Source organism: Spodoptera frugiperda, chromosome 25, assembly GCF_023101765.2.
Source record: "Spodoptera frugiperda isolate SF20-4 chromosome 25, AGI-APGP_CSIRO_Sfru_2.0, whole genome shotgun sequence".
Taxonomy (NCBI): Eukaryota; Metazoa; Arthropoda; class Insecta; order Lepidoptera; family Noctuidae; genus Spodoptera; species Spodoptera frugiperda.
In genome coordinates, this window is record NC_064236.1 from 2,702,772 (window position 1) to 2,718,416 (window position 15,645).

A 15,645-nucleotide genomic window follows, 5' to 3' on the forward strand; every position below is an offset into this window, starting at 1 on the left:
AAATGTTTAACTCAGTACCCTTAGTTCGAGTTTGCTTTACGTTTGACGCAATCGAAACGAGAGCGCGTTCGGCGCTGTGATTGGCCGACTCGAATGAAGTAACCTATCACAGCGCCGAATACGCTCTCGTTTCGATATCGTTAAATTTAAAGCAAAGTCGTACTAAGGCTACAGGTAAAACAAGTAACATTTTCCAAATACAAGAGTACACGTCAAATATATCTATCTGAAAGTTTTTACACATAGGTTGTAAAAGCTAAAACTTTCACTGGCGTGTGCTGCGGCGAAATGTTTTCATAAAATATCGATGTTTTCGAGCACCGCTGCAAGTGCAAGGTTACGTAACTTTCAACTTTCCGCTTTGAAATAAAAATCTATAAGGTATATTGTGTATGTGTGTGTGTACTCGTGGACGCTGTGATCCTGAACCCATTACAGTGATTACTGTATCAAAGTCTACTTACATATATGTTTGAGAGTAGATAGAGCCTCGCTTCACTTTTGAAGCGGCTTTGAGTCAGGCTCTCTTCAACTGCAATAACGAAAGTAAACTTCACCTTCGCCTTATGATATTGCATCTGAAGGCACTTCGTTAACCTTCAAATATTGACCCAGTCCCCCACAAATGTATTACGACTGGTTTGTTTCAAACCAATATTTTATACGCGATACATTGTTGAGTATCGCTTTGTTTTGTTGCGTTTACTGTCGTTTCAGTTATTGCTTTACTGATTGAGTTTGTTGTTAGGATTGTGTATATTACATATAGCAAGTTATTACCCTTGATCTTTTACTGTTTTTATTGTAAGTTCATTATTTTCTACAACAATTTCATGGTTTTGAGCACCTATAAAATTTTGATCAATACTACTTACTACTTAAATTACTAAGTGAAAATAAACAGTTCACTTAATCCCCATCCCCACACATAACTAAGTTTAATAAATCGTATTGTTTTACAAAGAAAGTGGGATTAAACACCATTATAAGTACTGTACCGTAGTTAATTAGATTCCGAACAAATGTTAGTTCCATTAATCTTCGCAACGAACTCCGATTGAATGCTTTACAATGTGTCAGTGTTACGACTGGTATATAATCGAAACGTCTATTTTTAAACCGCACGTTTTTCCACTTGGTTATCACAGCTGATGAGCAGACCAACAACGATTCACGAACGTAAGCAAGTTTATGTTGTGATAGGAAAAATATTTGAGAAAAACATTTGTGAGTTAAATTAAATAGCGCGTACAATACTTGGATTTTTTTATTACCGCCGCCCGCTGTTTCTCGTGCCACTGTTTCCTCATTACGCAAGCCCGGTCGCGTGTCAATTCACACTAATTTTCTCACCGGCCATTGGTTAATGTCCCATAATATTATACCTACCTGTTGATATACTCGATTTCAGTGCCTTGTTAGTAAATAACGCTTGAAACTTCTTTAGAGCTAGGCACTCAGTCAGCGTCTATAATTTTGGTCAGCGCTGAATGGGCAGTTGTGTTACATTATAATTGAAGTCTTCGATCTGTAATGGTCGTTTGATATAGTACTTGAAGATGCTAATTAATACAGAATTAGGCCTAAAGTTTCGTGGATGCGGTATAATACAAAGGCGTGTCAAAAGCCCTGTTTGTAGGTTTAGTGCTATCAGATGCGAGATGCCTCATCTTCTAATTAGCAACGCGATGTGGTATAACAGTAAACGCGGGCCCATTACACGGTTTTGACAAATTGCCTATGTAAGTGCAGCGCGGTACCGCGGCACACGTGCGTGGGAGTTTACTGCCAACTGCCACTACACACACACTAACGTTTATAGAAAATTTTCGGTCCGTGACTTATTACCTTCAGGTTTACATTCCAATTTCCGTTTACTGCACTCTGTTCCAAAATTGTTGAGGCTCGTAATTATTCTGTGAATCGGGAATGAGATGACGATAATAATTATAAATGAGCGCTGCTTTAATCATAGAACTGTACGTCGGCAGTCGGTCCTACCAAGAACATGCGAATTGTTTCGGTGTATGTAATAAAGCAGTGACTGTGTAATTAGCAGCCGGCTGCATGCGGTAATGTTAATTATGAAATGTTAGCTATTTGCTATTTGCTAACATTTCATATTTTGTTTAATTAATACAAGTATGATGTTTTCATTATTGTTGAATATATTATGAACAGAAAATATCGTAGACGTACGTTTATTTGGCGTGCTGTGCGGCGAACGACGCGCGCGCCGGTACATGCGGCACGGCTCCTCGTGTGCAGGTGCTTGTATAAAAAGAAACTCGACCTTAAAACATGGAGTCATTCGCGGTTAGCGTTAACAACACAAGATTAATTAAACTCTCTTCATAAAGCTCGCTGCAGTACGACGTACAACTCGCTCCGCCCTTGGAGAACACACAATAAAATATATTTTTAGATTCGCCCATTGCCAGCCGCAGAGGTACATCCGCGCCGAAAGAAATACTATGTGAAACTTTACGTCCGCGGAAAGTGAATGTACGTGTTGCTTGTAAATATTGATTTGATTAATTGGACGCATGGCGCTCTGGCGGGCTGCGCTGTACCCACGTGCACTGCGCCGCGGCGCCGGAGTGTGCGAACCAGAGCACTCGCGCACGCGCAGCGTCACTGCTTTAACCGCTTTCAACCGGATTAGGGTTATCCCGCACTATTGTTTGTAGTTTATACAGTAATATTTGTTTCGTTATGCACGTATATTACTGTAACATCTACAAACAATACATAGCAGTGAGACGAGCGAAAATCAAAAGTGATGCAAACAGATTTTTCATTGGCTGTCAAATTCCCCGGTATTCTTATATTACCGAAACGATTCCCCGCCAACACAGGACAGCAACATTTAATATCCGTCACGTTGCCAGCCCATCGCGCATGTGTACGTACACCAAACCGCAGCTTCCCTCCACAAGATGACTACAATTTTTATTTTCCGTTCGTATCAACATAAAAAATCCATTCATATTATTTATTACATTTATTCGCGTTCCGTTTTATAGAACAAATATAAACAAAGCAATATAAATATTGTTAGGACGTTGCCATTAAGTTTATTTTTATCTCCAACAAGAGCATTAGGTACCGAGCGAGCACTTGACGCGTTACTGAGCATTATGAGGTGGCGGCTTGCTTGTCAACGGTTAACGTAGTGACGAGGCGGAGGAGATGCCTATAAATATAACACTTGAGAAACCATCAATCTGGGGCGGTTTTAGGTCATGTGGCGCCCTTTTGCAATCAATACACTGATCCTCTTGTATCACAATCCATGATAAAAAGAAACAGGATTAATTACTGCTAAAAAAGCACGCGCGGTAATAGGCCTACCACCCTACACCACCTAACCATACCTCGCACCCCTGTACCACATACAAAAGTGTGTCTTTAATAACTGGACCGAGAGGACAAATGTACTACGTATTATAATTATAAACATTAGTTTGACGCGTAACCGAAACTCGAGTAACTGTTACGTTGAACTTTACCTTCAACGACGTTCAATGTCGAAGCTTTGAGCGTCGACGGCCGCACTTTTGTTTGTAAAATCATTTGTATGAATCTCGACCTAGCTGTCATCATAATACTTCGCATTTTTGAATAAAAACAGACCGGGTAACTATACTAAACATTATATTCTCGGCTCTTGTTTGTATTGGTCCTTTGACCCTCGCTCGAAGTTCATGTTCAACAGCTCACAACTTTGACATCCAACCTTGACAACTGAACGTATAATAAAGTCTATAAAATATTCTAATAATCTCATATATACCTACGAGTATGTCAGTATGACACCAGTTGCTTTCCAATACTTCCACGAACCGGTTAAATTACTTGAAAACTGATATCTCTCTTTCTTGTAGGAAGATTTTCAAACGTACCTATTTAAAAATATTTGAAACTTACTAGTCCTTTACACAATTATAATGGATATCAATATGCTATCACCTTATTCAATAAAACTTTGCCAATGTTTGTTTCTATCTAAACATTTCCTTGTAAGAAATCAAAGAAATCCACTCATACATAGAGCTGAGTATCTGTGTGGTCCTACATTCAGCACACTTGTGTTCTCCGTGGCGACTACGACTAAGCCACTTCAGCTCTCGTGGGCGCAACCTAAAGATTATATTAAGCGTATTCGCTGCAGAAACTATTTGTAGACATAAATCATGGTTTGAAAACCTTGAATTGCCACTAGCACTATATTCTACATTTCAATTTTAAATTGTAGGCTACACACATACATATTCCGACCTAATGCAGCGGACGTGTCCATAGTAATTAAGTGAAATTTGAGGAAAGGTCATCCATTTACATGCATTACGTATAAAGTGATGCAGATAGTGCATGAAGCCATAATACTATAGATATGTAAATACTAGGTAGTAACAAAATAATGTATCTTAATGTCCACGATAGTATTCCATAATTATTAGGTTCCTTTGTTTAATCAAATTGACGATCTAGTGCTACATTGAGTTGTAATGATAAAGGGCTGGATCGATTCATAATCAAACGGGCAATTTTACCATGGACATCAACCGTCCATAGTTAATGTACTGGCTATCAGGTCGGCAGCTTTCAAATCACTCTGACATATTGACATAATACGCTTACTTATGCATCGGATACAAATACCACTCACTACTAAATGCACTTCGGTATGATACCAGGCCATTTATATCGTACCAACTTCACTGAATGACTGACAGACAGACAAACCTGTATTTACTGACTTTTAAACCTCCTGTAGTAGTTTCAATGAAATTACAAATGGCTGAAGTAAATGTAGTTTTCGTAGTCACTAAACGTTACTTACACTTAGATCACTGTAGTTTAAAAGAATTGATATAATATGCTTTTATGTATCAAACTCATAATTGATTAAAAATTGTATTTAGTTCATTCTGGTTTTAGCATCTTCAGTTATGTTTTTTGTTTGGCTGTTTAAATTTTGTGTATTACAAGGACTTTTCTCATTACAGCAATTATGCTGAATAGTATAATAAGTATATTATTTAATCGACCTTACAAACTTAGATCGCGAGGCCGATACCAAAACAAATTTACTCGATTGAATGGCATCTGAACGTGTCACGCAGACCGCGACAGCTACATGTGAATGCACTAAGCTTGAGCTCCGTATAACTCAAAATCTATTCAGAGTTTAGGTTTCAAAATCTAATATGCGCCTCGTGACATTCGTAGCTAATGTGATGTGGAGTTTCACTTAGGAATATTACATATTCAGACCAATAAGTGCATGGTAGACGACGTCCATCTATCGCTCGCTCACAGTCATGTGGTCTGTCAAATAGTCGAAGCGACACTGGAACAAGCGGGCCGTTTAAACACGTGGTCGGAGCAAATAAAAAGTTCAAGGGTGTTATAATTTTAGAGTGGACGCTCCTGCCGTTGCGTAAGAGTGTAGTTTGAACACACGGTGGGAATTTTAAGGGTTTTGACAGGTTTAGCGAATTGTTTATGTACTATCAACAGTTTCTTTATACTATCAATTTTACTGTTAGTTAATGTTCAGCCCATTGAAGAGTTATGGCGGAATTTATATTTGGTTCGTTTCATTTGGAAACTCATTTCGAAACTCATTTCAAAACAATAATTATTACAATGTCACAAATGATTATTACACGAACTTATGATAAATGATAAATGATAAATGATATTTATTTTGCAAATAGGTTATAAAATAACACTTTTACACGTCACTCTCTTAAATAACTAGATGAGGCCGGCATTTCCTATCCGACTACTCTGAGAAGAAATGCCGAAACAAACTCAGAGGTCATAGTCTCTTTTAAAGTCCAGACAAAATCAATTAAAGATGTCGGAGAACCGTGCAAGTTGATTCTGTAGTGGTCTTTTGAGGAAAGAACCACAGCAGTTTGAGCGGACCTGTTCAGATGGCAGCACGCATGTGTCAGTTTACAATCAGCTCAGCTGACGACTGTTGCTGAATAATCCGACGAACAACACCAACCAAAAGAACATTTGGGTAGGCCACACAAATGCTCAAACTGTCAGAATATAATTTACTAAAAATAAAATGACTAGCAAAAGTCTCACACGGTCCTCAAACTAACAATTTTAAAAGGAAATATAAAAATATAAAAGGAAAAAAAAATATAAAACAATGTCAAATTAAGTTAATGTCAAATTGTATAAAAAATGTAACTATATGTTACAAACATGTCAGCAAGACCTGTGTGGACATTATAGCAGTTCATTCCCAAGCCTGACTATCCTCCAAGTAGTCTTTTATTTTATAAAAAGCTTTACTACAAAGTTTTTCTTTAATAACATTTTTAAATTTACCTAGGTTTAAACTTTGAATATGGCTGGGAACTTTATTGTAAAAGCGTATACATTGACATCTAAACGAACCGCTTATTTTCTTAAGTCTAGTAGTAGGAACAACATATTTATTTTTATTTCTAGTGTTGATATTGTGTATATCACTGTACTTTTTAAATAACTTTATGTTTTTATGAGCATACACTATATTTTCATAGATATATTGAGAGGCAACAGTCATTATATTAATTTCTTTAAATAGTTCCCTAAGAGAATGCCTCAGACTAAGATTATAAATTGATCGAATGGTTCTCTTCTGCAGCACAAAGACAGACTGAAGGTCAGCAGCATTCCCCCACAGGAGAATACCATAAGATATGACACTATAGGAAATAACTAATATCTATCTATCTACATTGGTTAAATTTCTAATTTTTTTCACAGCATATGCTGCTCAGCTGATCCTTTTCGACAACTTATCTATATGTGGGGCCCACTGTAGCTTAGCGTCTAGGGTTATACCTAAAAAGATAGCTGAATCTACAGGGTCCAACTCCCCGCCCTTGATTAGCACGCTGGTTTTGACATGCCTAACATTTGGTGTTGTGAATTTAATGCATTTAGTTTTTGTTTCATTAAGTAGCAAGTTATTGGCACTAAACCAGCATACTATTTTTGAGAGAGCACTATTTACATGATCACTGACTAATTTACATGACACTGACTTAATAATCATAAATCATTTTCATCGCGTTTAAACTTTTGGTTTTAAAGTCGGTGTATAAAACATGTTTTTCTTTTGCTACAGGTAAGCGGCCTGAAGTTTGAGACGCAATTACGGACACTGAACCAATTCCCAGAAACCCTGCTGGGGGACCCAACCCGGAGAATACGCTATTTCGATCCCCTGAGGTAAGACTTGTCACTTCACCTGCAAATATTTTATTTTTTTTAGATTACTCTAACATTTCTGAACCTTCGGTAACTTCTTAATTAGGAACGAATACTTTTTTGACCGCAACCGCCCCTCGTTCGACGCAATCCTGTACTACTACCAAAGCGGCGGCCGCCTGCGGCGCCCCGTCAACGTCCCACTAGATGTCTTCTCCGAGGAGATTAAATTCTACGAACTCGGAGAACAAGCCACAAACAAGTTCCGGTGAGTAAATAGTCGCAAAGCATATTAACACTATGTCTACATGCTAAACTTGCACATTATAATTTAATCAAATCCTTCCAGTGAGGATGAGGGCTTCATCAAGGAGGAGGAGAAACCCCTTCCCTCCAACGAGCGCCAGCGCAAAATCTGGCTGCTCTTCGAATACCCCGAGAGCTCTCAGGCCGCACGCGTCGTGGCCATCATCTCTGTGTTTGTCATCCTCCTTTCCATCGTGATCTTCTGCCTGGAGACCCTCCCAGAGTTCAAACACTACAAGGTCTTTAACACAACCACCAACGGCACTAAGATCGAAGAAGATGAAGTCCCTGACATCACTGACCCATTCTTCTTGATAGAGACACTCTGTATCATATGGTTTACGTTCGAGTTGATAGTACGGTTTCTGGCGTGTCCCAACAAGTTTAACTTCTTTAGAGATGTCATGAACATAATAGACATCATCGCCATTATCCCGTACTTCATCACCTTAGCGACAGTCGTAGCAGAGGAAGAAGATACTCTAAACCTACCGCGCGCCCCGGTGTCCCCGCAAGACAAGTCGACTAACCAAGCGATGAGTCTGGCCATACTGCGGGTGATACGTCTGGTGCGGGTGTTCCGTATCTTCAAACTGTCTCGACACTCCAAAGGATTACAGATTCTGGGTCGTACGTTAAAGGCGTCGATGAGGGAACTGGGCTTATTAATATTCTTCTTGTTCATTGGTAAGTCTAACGTTGTTTTTAATAGAGATATATGCGCCTTACCTATGTTCTAAAATATATTTGCCTACTCTTGTTCACTAATCCCAAGTTTTTCAAATCTTTGTAATATCAGTACAGATAGTATAACTGTAGCTGATCTAATAAGCATCTACACTTGAACTATATATCAAAGCAAACCGTGTCATCGAGGTGTATTTGTGATACGGAAAGAAGATCGCGGGATGTGTATTGTGATGCAGCAGGCCGGGCCCGGCCGGGCGGTGAGAGTGGTGAGCGCGGTGCCGGTTACTTCAATTCCATTCTCCATTGACTCAGTAAAATCTATCCAATATTCAATCCTGTCGCAGTCTGTGATCCTAAATCATTATCTTCAACCTTAGCGCGATCGCGTCCTGACGGTGCGTTCACATTCTATTTTGCGTTCGCAGGTGTCGTGGTCTTTTCCAGTGCCGTATTTTTTGCTGACAAAGACTGCAATGACACTAATTTCGATAGCATTCCTGATGCCTTCTGGTGGGCAGTAATTACGATGACCACAGTCGGCTATGGAGATATGAGGTAACCTGTGTCGCGCCGCCCCCCGCCCTGCCTTCCCCGACCCCGCCGCTCGCAAGCCATCCTACCACTGTATGTCGCACTGTATTCTCCGTTGGTGTGTGCTTGTTCTTCAAGGTGTGGTGCTGTTTTCATCCGCGGTGTACTTCGCTGAGGCGGGAAGTGAGAACAGCTTCTTCAAATCCATACCTGATGCGTTTTGGTGGGCGGTCGTGACAATGACAACTGTGGGATACGGAGACATGACGTATGATACTGCGACTTCACCCTAAGTTTCATCTTTGCCTTCTCGTCATTTCATTTATTCCCAACCCTTACATTGGTATATTTAACACTATTGTGATATTCTTTCGCCACATCATGTAATTACGCTTCAGTTTGATTTGATCGTCTGTTCGCTTAGAACTTAACCGATACACGTTTTATTCACATTATACTCAGTCTCTTGCACGGTCGAGAAAATTTCTTATTGTCTTGTTACTTTTATTTTCTCAAAAGATGTTTGTGTCTTCAATACTGTCCTTAACCCATACAATTTTACATGGAAGCACAGTTGTAAAATTTTTCATTGACAAGACATGTTCAAAATAGGGTGCTAGTACCGGCCCCGTCGTCCGTGTGACTATCGCCCCTCCCAAAGCGTATTCTATTAATATGAGAGAGAACAGCTTTAGTTGTACATTTCAAACGCGGTGTCGCTCGCTCCTAGCACTTGAAGTGACCGGTTGTGAAACAATTCTTATCCACTGTCGAATGTTTACTCCTCTGTATGGCTTTCGCTAGATGTGTACCGTCGGATGTATCCTGTTTCGGTGTTGTGGCTATTACGAATGTTACTAAAGTAAACATATCGAAAATGGTGATCGACACATCATCTCGTCGTGTATTCTTCTTCATAGCGTGCAGTAGAACTCTACATAGAAATCGCTTCTGCACCCCGTGGTTCGACTATCATCGCCACTATCTCTCTCTGTCTAGTTGTTGGAATGCCCTGCAAACGTGTCTTTGATGGTAAATTTTACACAGTAATGCTACTATGTTTAAAATGATTCATTGCTTTTTTATATCACTGGCTTCCAATCATTAGCATCACACACCATTTTCGATGATAGAGAAGTATATGTATTTACATATTTGTGTGTAGCAGTAAACGTACGCGTGCATGTCTGTGAAGTCGTTCTGTAGGTGAAACAATGTCCGTAGTTTATGTTCTAGTCTAATCTTACGCCCGTTTAGGTTATTTTCTTTTTATTTGGTTGACTTTATTTTCTCTGATTATTGACGTCCTTTGCAAAATATGATCGTGGCGTTAAGATGTATTTTGGTATACATTTAGATTTTGGCAACGGCGTTGCCAATCAAATGTTCTACTATAAATACGTTCTCGAAACGCACAATTATTTTTTCCTTTGGACACACCAGCTAGCGTTATACAAACTGCATTGCAATGACTGGTGTTACAGCTCGCTGTGACACGCTAGCGAGTATGTATGTGGAGGAATGACATTGTACTGCTTGCGCCCTTAATTTCGCCAAGCGATTGGTCTTACCTATTTCAAAAACTTTACTCATGTTTTTGTTAAATCTCAGTTTTTCTATTCAGTTTCGATTGGTAGTTGAGTCATTTCGTTGTTTTTTTATATTATTATTTGATTTAGTCGTTCGTCGACGGTATGTATGTCCATTTTAACGCATGAACATCATCAATCGCGTTTATGTTTATTAACATTATGATTCATTCGATTTTTACTGGACTAGCTGGAAGACAAGTTTGCGTTCTGTGTTTTAATAAAATGCGTTTATGGTATAGGCCTGTTGGCGTCTGGGGAAAAATCGTCGGATCCCTGTGCGCCATTGCCGGTGTGCTCACCATCGCATTGCCCGTTCCTGTCATCGTGTCCAACTTCAATTACTTCTACCACCGTGAGACCGACCAGGAGGAAATGCAATCGCAGAACTTCAACCACGTCACCAGCTGCCCGTACCTGCCTGGCACTATGGGCGAGCCTTACCTCAGTAAGTAGTTCATGTTTATTCTCTTTTCGTTGACTAGGTACTGTAATTGTTTCCAACAATCTTTGTGCCGCGCAACCATCGAGCAACACTTTGCGAATGTTGACGCCAAATCTTTAAAGTGTTAACTTATCACAAGGTTGTTAAAGACCCTTTTATTATACATGTACTTTTATTCACAGCATGCGTAGATTTCAATTTTCATTTTGACTGCATGACTTTTTGTTTTTCACTTTTATTTCATTTTTTTATTTTTCGTTTCTTTTATGTTAATTTTCGGTACTTTCAGGTGGGAAGGAAGACGACGAGGTTTGCAGTGATCAATGACTGTTCAACAGTGTTGTTATTTATATTTATAATATGAGGACTTAAGTATTCGCAAGAGACGATATCCGTGATATTACCGCGTAAGACACAAACGAGTGCAGTTTTTGATTTTTTGTGTAAATATTTTAGTTAGTAAGCGATGTAAAATAATCAAATAAAAAATGTTATTTATTTTCTTTAGTTAAATTTGAGTTTGTTATTGGTTGATGTTATATTTTATGTTGTATATTTTTGTTTTATATGGAGTGCTTAAGTTTTAGTTAGGTAAATCATAAAGTGCATTCCGCATTTAATAACTGTTTCACTAGCAGAGTGAATCAACTGTGCAGTGTATCGGCGATGGGTAGGACACACACACATGCCACGCGCTTGTGAACACAAACAGTATTCGAGCGCAACTTGTCGACAAACAGAACGAGTTTATTTTTCTCGTTGTCGTAATTACACTATGTTGCAGCGAGAGATTGGATATTTACATATATTATTTTAGGGAATTATTTTGGGAAAGCCTCGTCTACACGTACGATGTATGTACCAACAAATAGTTATTTACATAAAAACTCGACGTTCCGCGCCAAATTCTTGGACTGAGTCACACATTCAGCTTATTGTGTTAACTGGGAACAAAGGAGTTAGGGACGAGACAAATATCAGTGTCAAATGGGTAACCGACTGACCCCAATGTGGGAAGAATCTCTCAATAATTATGTATATGGGTACTCTTGTGGCATGGCAAATATATACGTGTTCCTACCAAAACAATTGGCTGACTTATTTCCAATACATTATTTTACAAATACAAAACTTCGCACTGGCATGTAAGTACTTTTTTTGTATTTGACTTTTTTTTCTTTTCATTTTGATTTTGTGCTCGTAGTTCGGATACGTCATCGGTTTTTGTATCGTTAAAATTTTGAGTGTAGCTTAATTTTTCGTAGTTCGAAAACATCGTTGATTATAGTAGGTAATTCGAGTATTAGTCGCTTCGGTACTGACGACATTATCCTCATAGATTTACTTCTAACTGCACTAACAATTTCGATACTTAGGTAACCATCCATTAATAGTTTGGTACAATAATAAATTAGTTCATTTAAATGATTGTTAACATTGGTTAATAGTCTTAAACACATGGGGTTCATAAGAAAACATCATCGGAATGTTGTGCATGCAATATTAAATTAATATTTCATGTTTATTTAACTGCAGGACGCAAATAGTCTTTTAACGGTTTCGCTAGTTTATGAGTAAGAAGTAGTATAAAATTTAAACTAAAGAACGATGGGACAACGTATAAATTTCGCGCATACATATCAATTATATTGTAAATCAACGGCGGATCGCGTCCAATGGCAGCGCGCCAGACTGCTCGACAGACTTCATTTTGTTTGTGTTTGTTTGTAGTTCGTACTTCTATCGTATTCCCTTAATAAACAACGATTACTAATTAGTTGTATTTTAAAACGCCTTGTTATAGAACTAGTTCAAATATTTTTAACAGGTTTAGAAATTCATTTGTCAATAATAATGTTTTAAATAATTCTAATACGGACATAATTTTCGACAGTAAAAAATACTTTATTCGAACTGAAAATTAAACCGGAGACTGCCAGCTCAGGCGCGCTAACTGACTTTCTTCGATTGCGTAATAAAACCATTTTTTTATAAACTTAACCAAAAACTTTAACAGAAATAACAATCGGCTTGAAAAGAATTCAATCATAATTCATTGCAAATAAATAGCTTTAAACAAAATTTTAACTTCAAACTAACTGTAAACGGAGGGCTTAGTGTGAGTTTGTTTTTCGTTTAACGAGGTCGAAACTAAAGCGCGTTCGGCGCTCTGATTGGTTGGTGCATTCGCAAAGGCCAATCAAAGCGCCGAACACGCTCTCGTTTTATTTTAGTTCAACGTAAAGCAAACTCGTATTAAGGGTAAATACAGTCCTATTTATTCCATTTAAACATCACGCCTTAACGCCAGGTGGTGTAACTGGTCAAAAGAGTATTTCGCTTGGTAACAACTTGGTTGCGTACTAACTGGTTCATCCCCCTAACATTTGTCTGTACGATTATGGTTTCTCACGCCGGAATACTGAAACGCTACTCAAGTTTTAGGTACTTGAATATCGTGCTATCTCTGTCATTTTACAATGAATCTAGAGAGATAGCAATATTTTTGAGAGCGTCTTAAATTTGAATAGCGGCTTTTGAGTATTTGAACATCAATGAAGGGTCCCCATACTAACAGAATCATAACCGGTCTTGATTTAACAAATTTGTCTCAGTTACAAGTAGATAGCCAGCAGTAACAGTCCACTACAAGATGTAGAAAATATGCTAGTTATCAAACCCAGTAACCTCTTAATAGATTTTCAACCACAACACAAAATGGTAAGGTTGAAAATGTATTACAGGGCTAGATTGGTGAGCCTAACCCATCCAGAATTCAACATTCGCGGTACAGTTTCAGGTCCTATTCACAAAAAGTCTTCAATAAGCGGTGAATCATCATCGGACGTGATGGATATGGAAGAAGGTGCCATGGTGGCTGATTCTCACTTGGAGCAGAACCTCAGGCGCCTCAAGGATGAGGAGAAGGTCCTGCTGGAACAGCAGGCGACGTTTGAGACCGGTGGCAATGATGACATCGGAGCCCTGGAGCATCAAGATGCCATTCGGCTGAATCACGTACGTTGGCTATGTTAAGGTGTCTTACGTCCTTACTAAAGAAACTTTCAATACAAAATCAGAATAGGGAATATTTTTGTGACAATATTTTATTATGATTTTGTCGATCTCTTTATAAGATTATTTGCTAATTCCCTGGTAGGTACAAGCTCTTACGACGACCGCGCAAAAGTAAATAATTAGTTAACATTTTTCGGTTGTGTACGTTTATTAGAAATATATTATGATTTAGGACTTATTATACCGAAATCAGTACTTATTTTCTCTTAACATAAATAATTAATTAATAATACTTCGCAAATACGTTTTATATTTCTATGTCCATATATTTGCAAGTTAGCTAAAGGCAATACAAGAAATAAGTACATGACGTCAAAATAATGATGAGATTTTAGCAGAATACTTTCTTAATACATTAACCTAATAAATAAAATACTCAAAGAAAATACACTAATTAATAGCTACATCGTCTCAAAGACAAAAAGTATTGTTACTTCGGTGGACATTGTGTTACGAAATTACTGGGAAAATGAAGCGACACGTGACCGAGCCCCTGTCCCTGAAACTCGGGGTCCTGGCGTCATTCACGTTGCGAAATTAACAAGGCCGTGGCCTAGTGTTAACAAGGAAATATTTTACTTCTTGTATGTTAACAATGTTTCACTGATTTTGCAAGGTTTCACTTTTTACTTTATTGGGTCAACTTCGTAACCAAGTACGAGGGTTACGAATTAGGGTTATAACTTGCGCAAGAGTTTTCATTGTTTTTATGGATTCTTCAGTTAAACTTTAGGGTCGGTACATTGTTTGATTGTTTGAAACATTTGGGGTTGGAAAAAAAGTTTTTATTTCCTGTTTAGACGTAACGTGATGAAAAACAAGCAGCATATGACACTGATGGTGATTACAGACTGAAATACACTGATTTACAATCGTAAATGTTTAACTATGAGATGGTATAGAGTTGTGTGTTCATGGATGTGTGTACTGCCCACAGCTGCGGCAGGCTAAGTTGGAGAAGCAGCAGGCGAGGAAGCAGCGCGCGCAGCAGGGACAGTCGCAGTCCCAAGCGCAGGCGCACAGCCACGGCCACTCGGGCCCCGGGCCGCGCCGCGAGCACACCGCGCGCCGCCGCGCCTGCACCGTGCGCGTCAACAACCTCCACGGCGCCGAAGCTATAGAGACTGACGTCTGACTATCGGGTCAGTACCACCCCCTCACCATCAGCCAGGTCATCATTTCCTCACCAGCACACATTTAACACTTTACTGGGCTACCCTCATTCGGCTCAGTTTTAACATCAGTATTAGAAGTGCTTCGCTATATTTGTTTCTAGTTTTCATATTTGATTCTAATTGAAGTACTTGCCAAATGAGGGTAGAAAAAGCAAACTTACGCTGTTGCTTGGTAAGGAGTTAATCATACCTTATACCACTTACCTTCAGTCCATCCGCTCCTCAAACTTCAGTTAGCTACATCGCTAATTGCCAATAGAAAAATATCGAGCTCACTTATTAGACATTTAGAAAGAAATTATATTTTCTCATAATTAAAAGTTCACAAAAACAGAGAGACTTTAGTAGACATAGAGCGTTTTTTATATATTTACTAAATATTTAAGTATGTTATTATTATTGTCATTATAGAAAATCATTGCAGATTAATATATTATACAAGTATTATACTATATTTAGCCTGGAAGTAATTATTTAGCGTGTTAGCAACAAGTTTTTCAGTTGGATTTGTACATACATGTAGGTGAAAGTACTGAGAGCGTATAGTAGGAGAGCAGCTGGTACAGCTTAGAATCAGCCATAGAGCACAGAACGGCACACA

At 38.6% G+C, this 15,645-nt stretch overlaps 1 protein-coding gene across 13 annotated transcripts in view; it reads left to right on the plus strand.

Moving 5' to 3' along the window:
• Positions 1 to 15,645, plus strand: part of LOC118262972 (potassium voltage-gated channel protein Shaker) — a 347,989-nt gene that overhangs the window by 318,218 nt on the left and 14,126 nt on the right. For 9 of the 13 annotated variants that reach the window (XM_035574773.2, XM_035574717.2, XM_050704032.1 and 6 more), the window contains 7 exons: positions 7,148 to 7,251; positions 7,337 to 7,498; positions 7,580 to 8,223; positions 8,896 to 9,025; positions 10,589 to 10,794; positions 13,586 to 13,809; positions 14,807 to 15,011. In XM_035574773.2, coding sequence (XP_035430666.1) covers positions 7,148 to 7,251; positions 7,337 to 7,498; positions 7,580 to 8,223; positions 8,896 to 9,025; positions 10,589 to 10,794; positions 13,586 to 13,809; positions 14,807 to 15,004 — 1,668 coding nt within the window. In that variant the 3' untranslated portion in view covers positions 15,005 to 15,011. Of the gene's footprint in view, positions 1 to 7,147; positions 7,252 to 7,336; positions 7,499 to 7,579; positions 8,224 to 8,651; positions 8,782 to 8,895; positions 9,026 to 10,588; positions 10,795 to 11,080; positions 11,305 to 13,585; positions 13,810 to 14,806; positions 15,012 to 15,645 lie in introns of those variants that run through there. The other 4 variants (XM_050704033.1, XM_050704036.1, XM_050704038.1 and 1 more) reach the window with 4 other exon arrangements.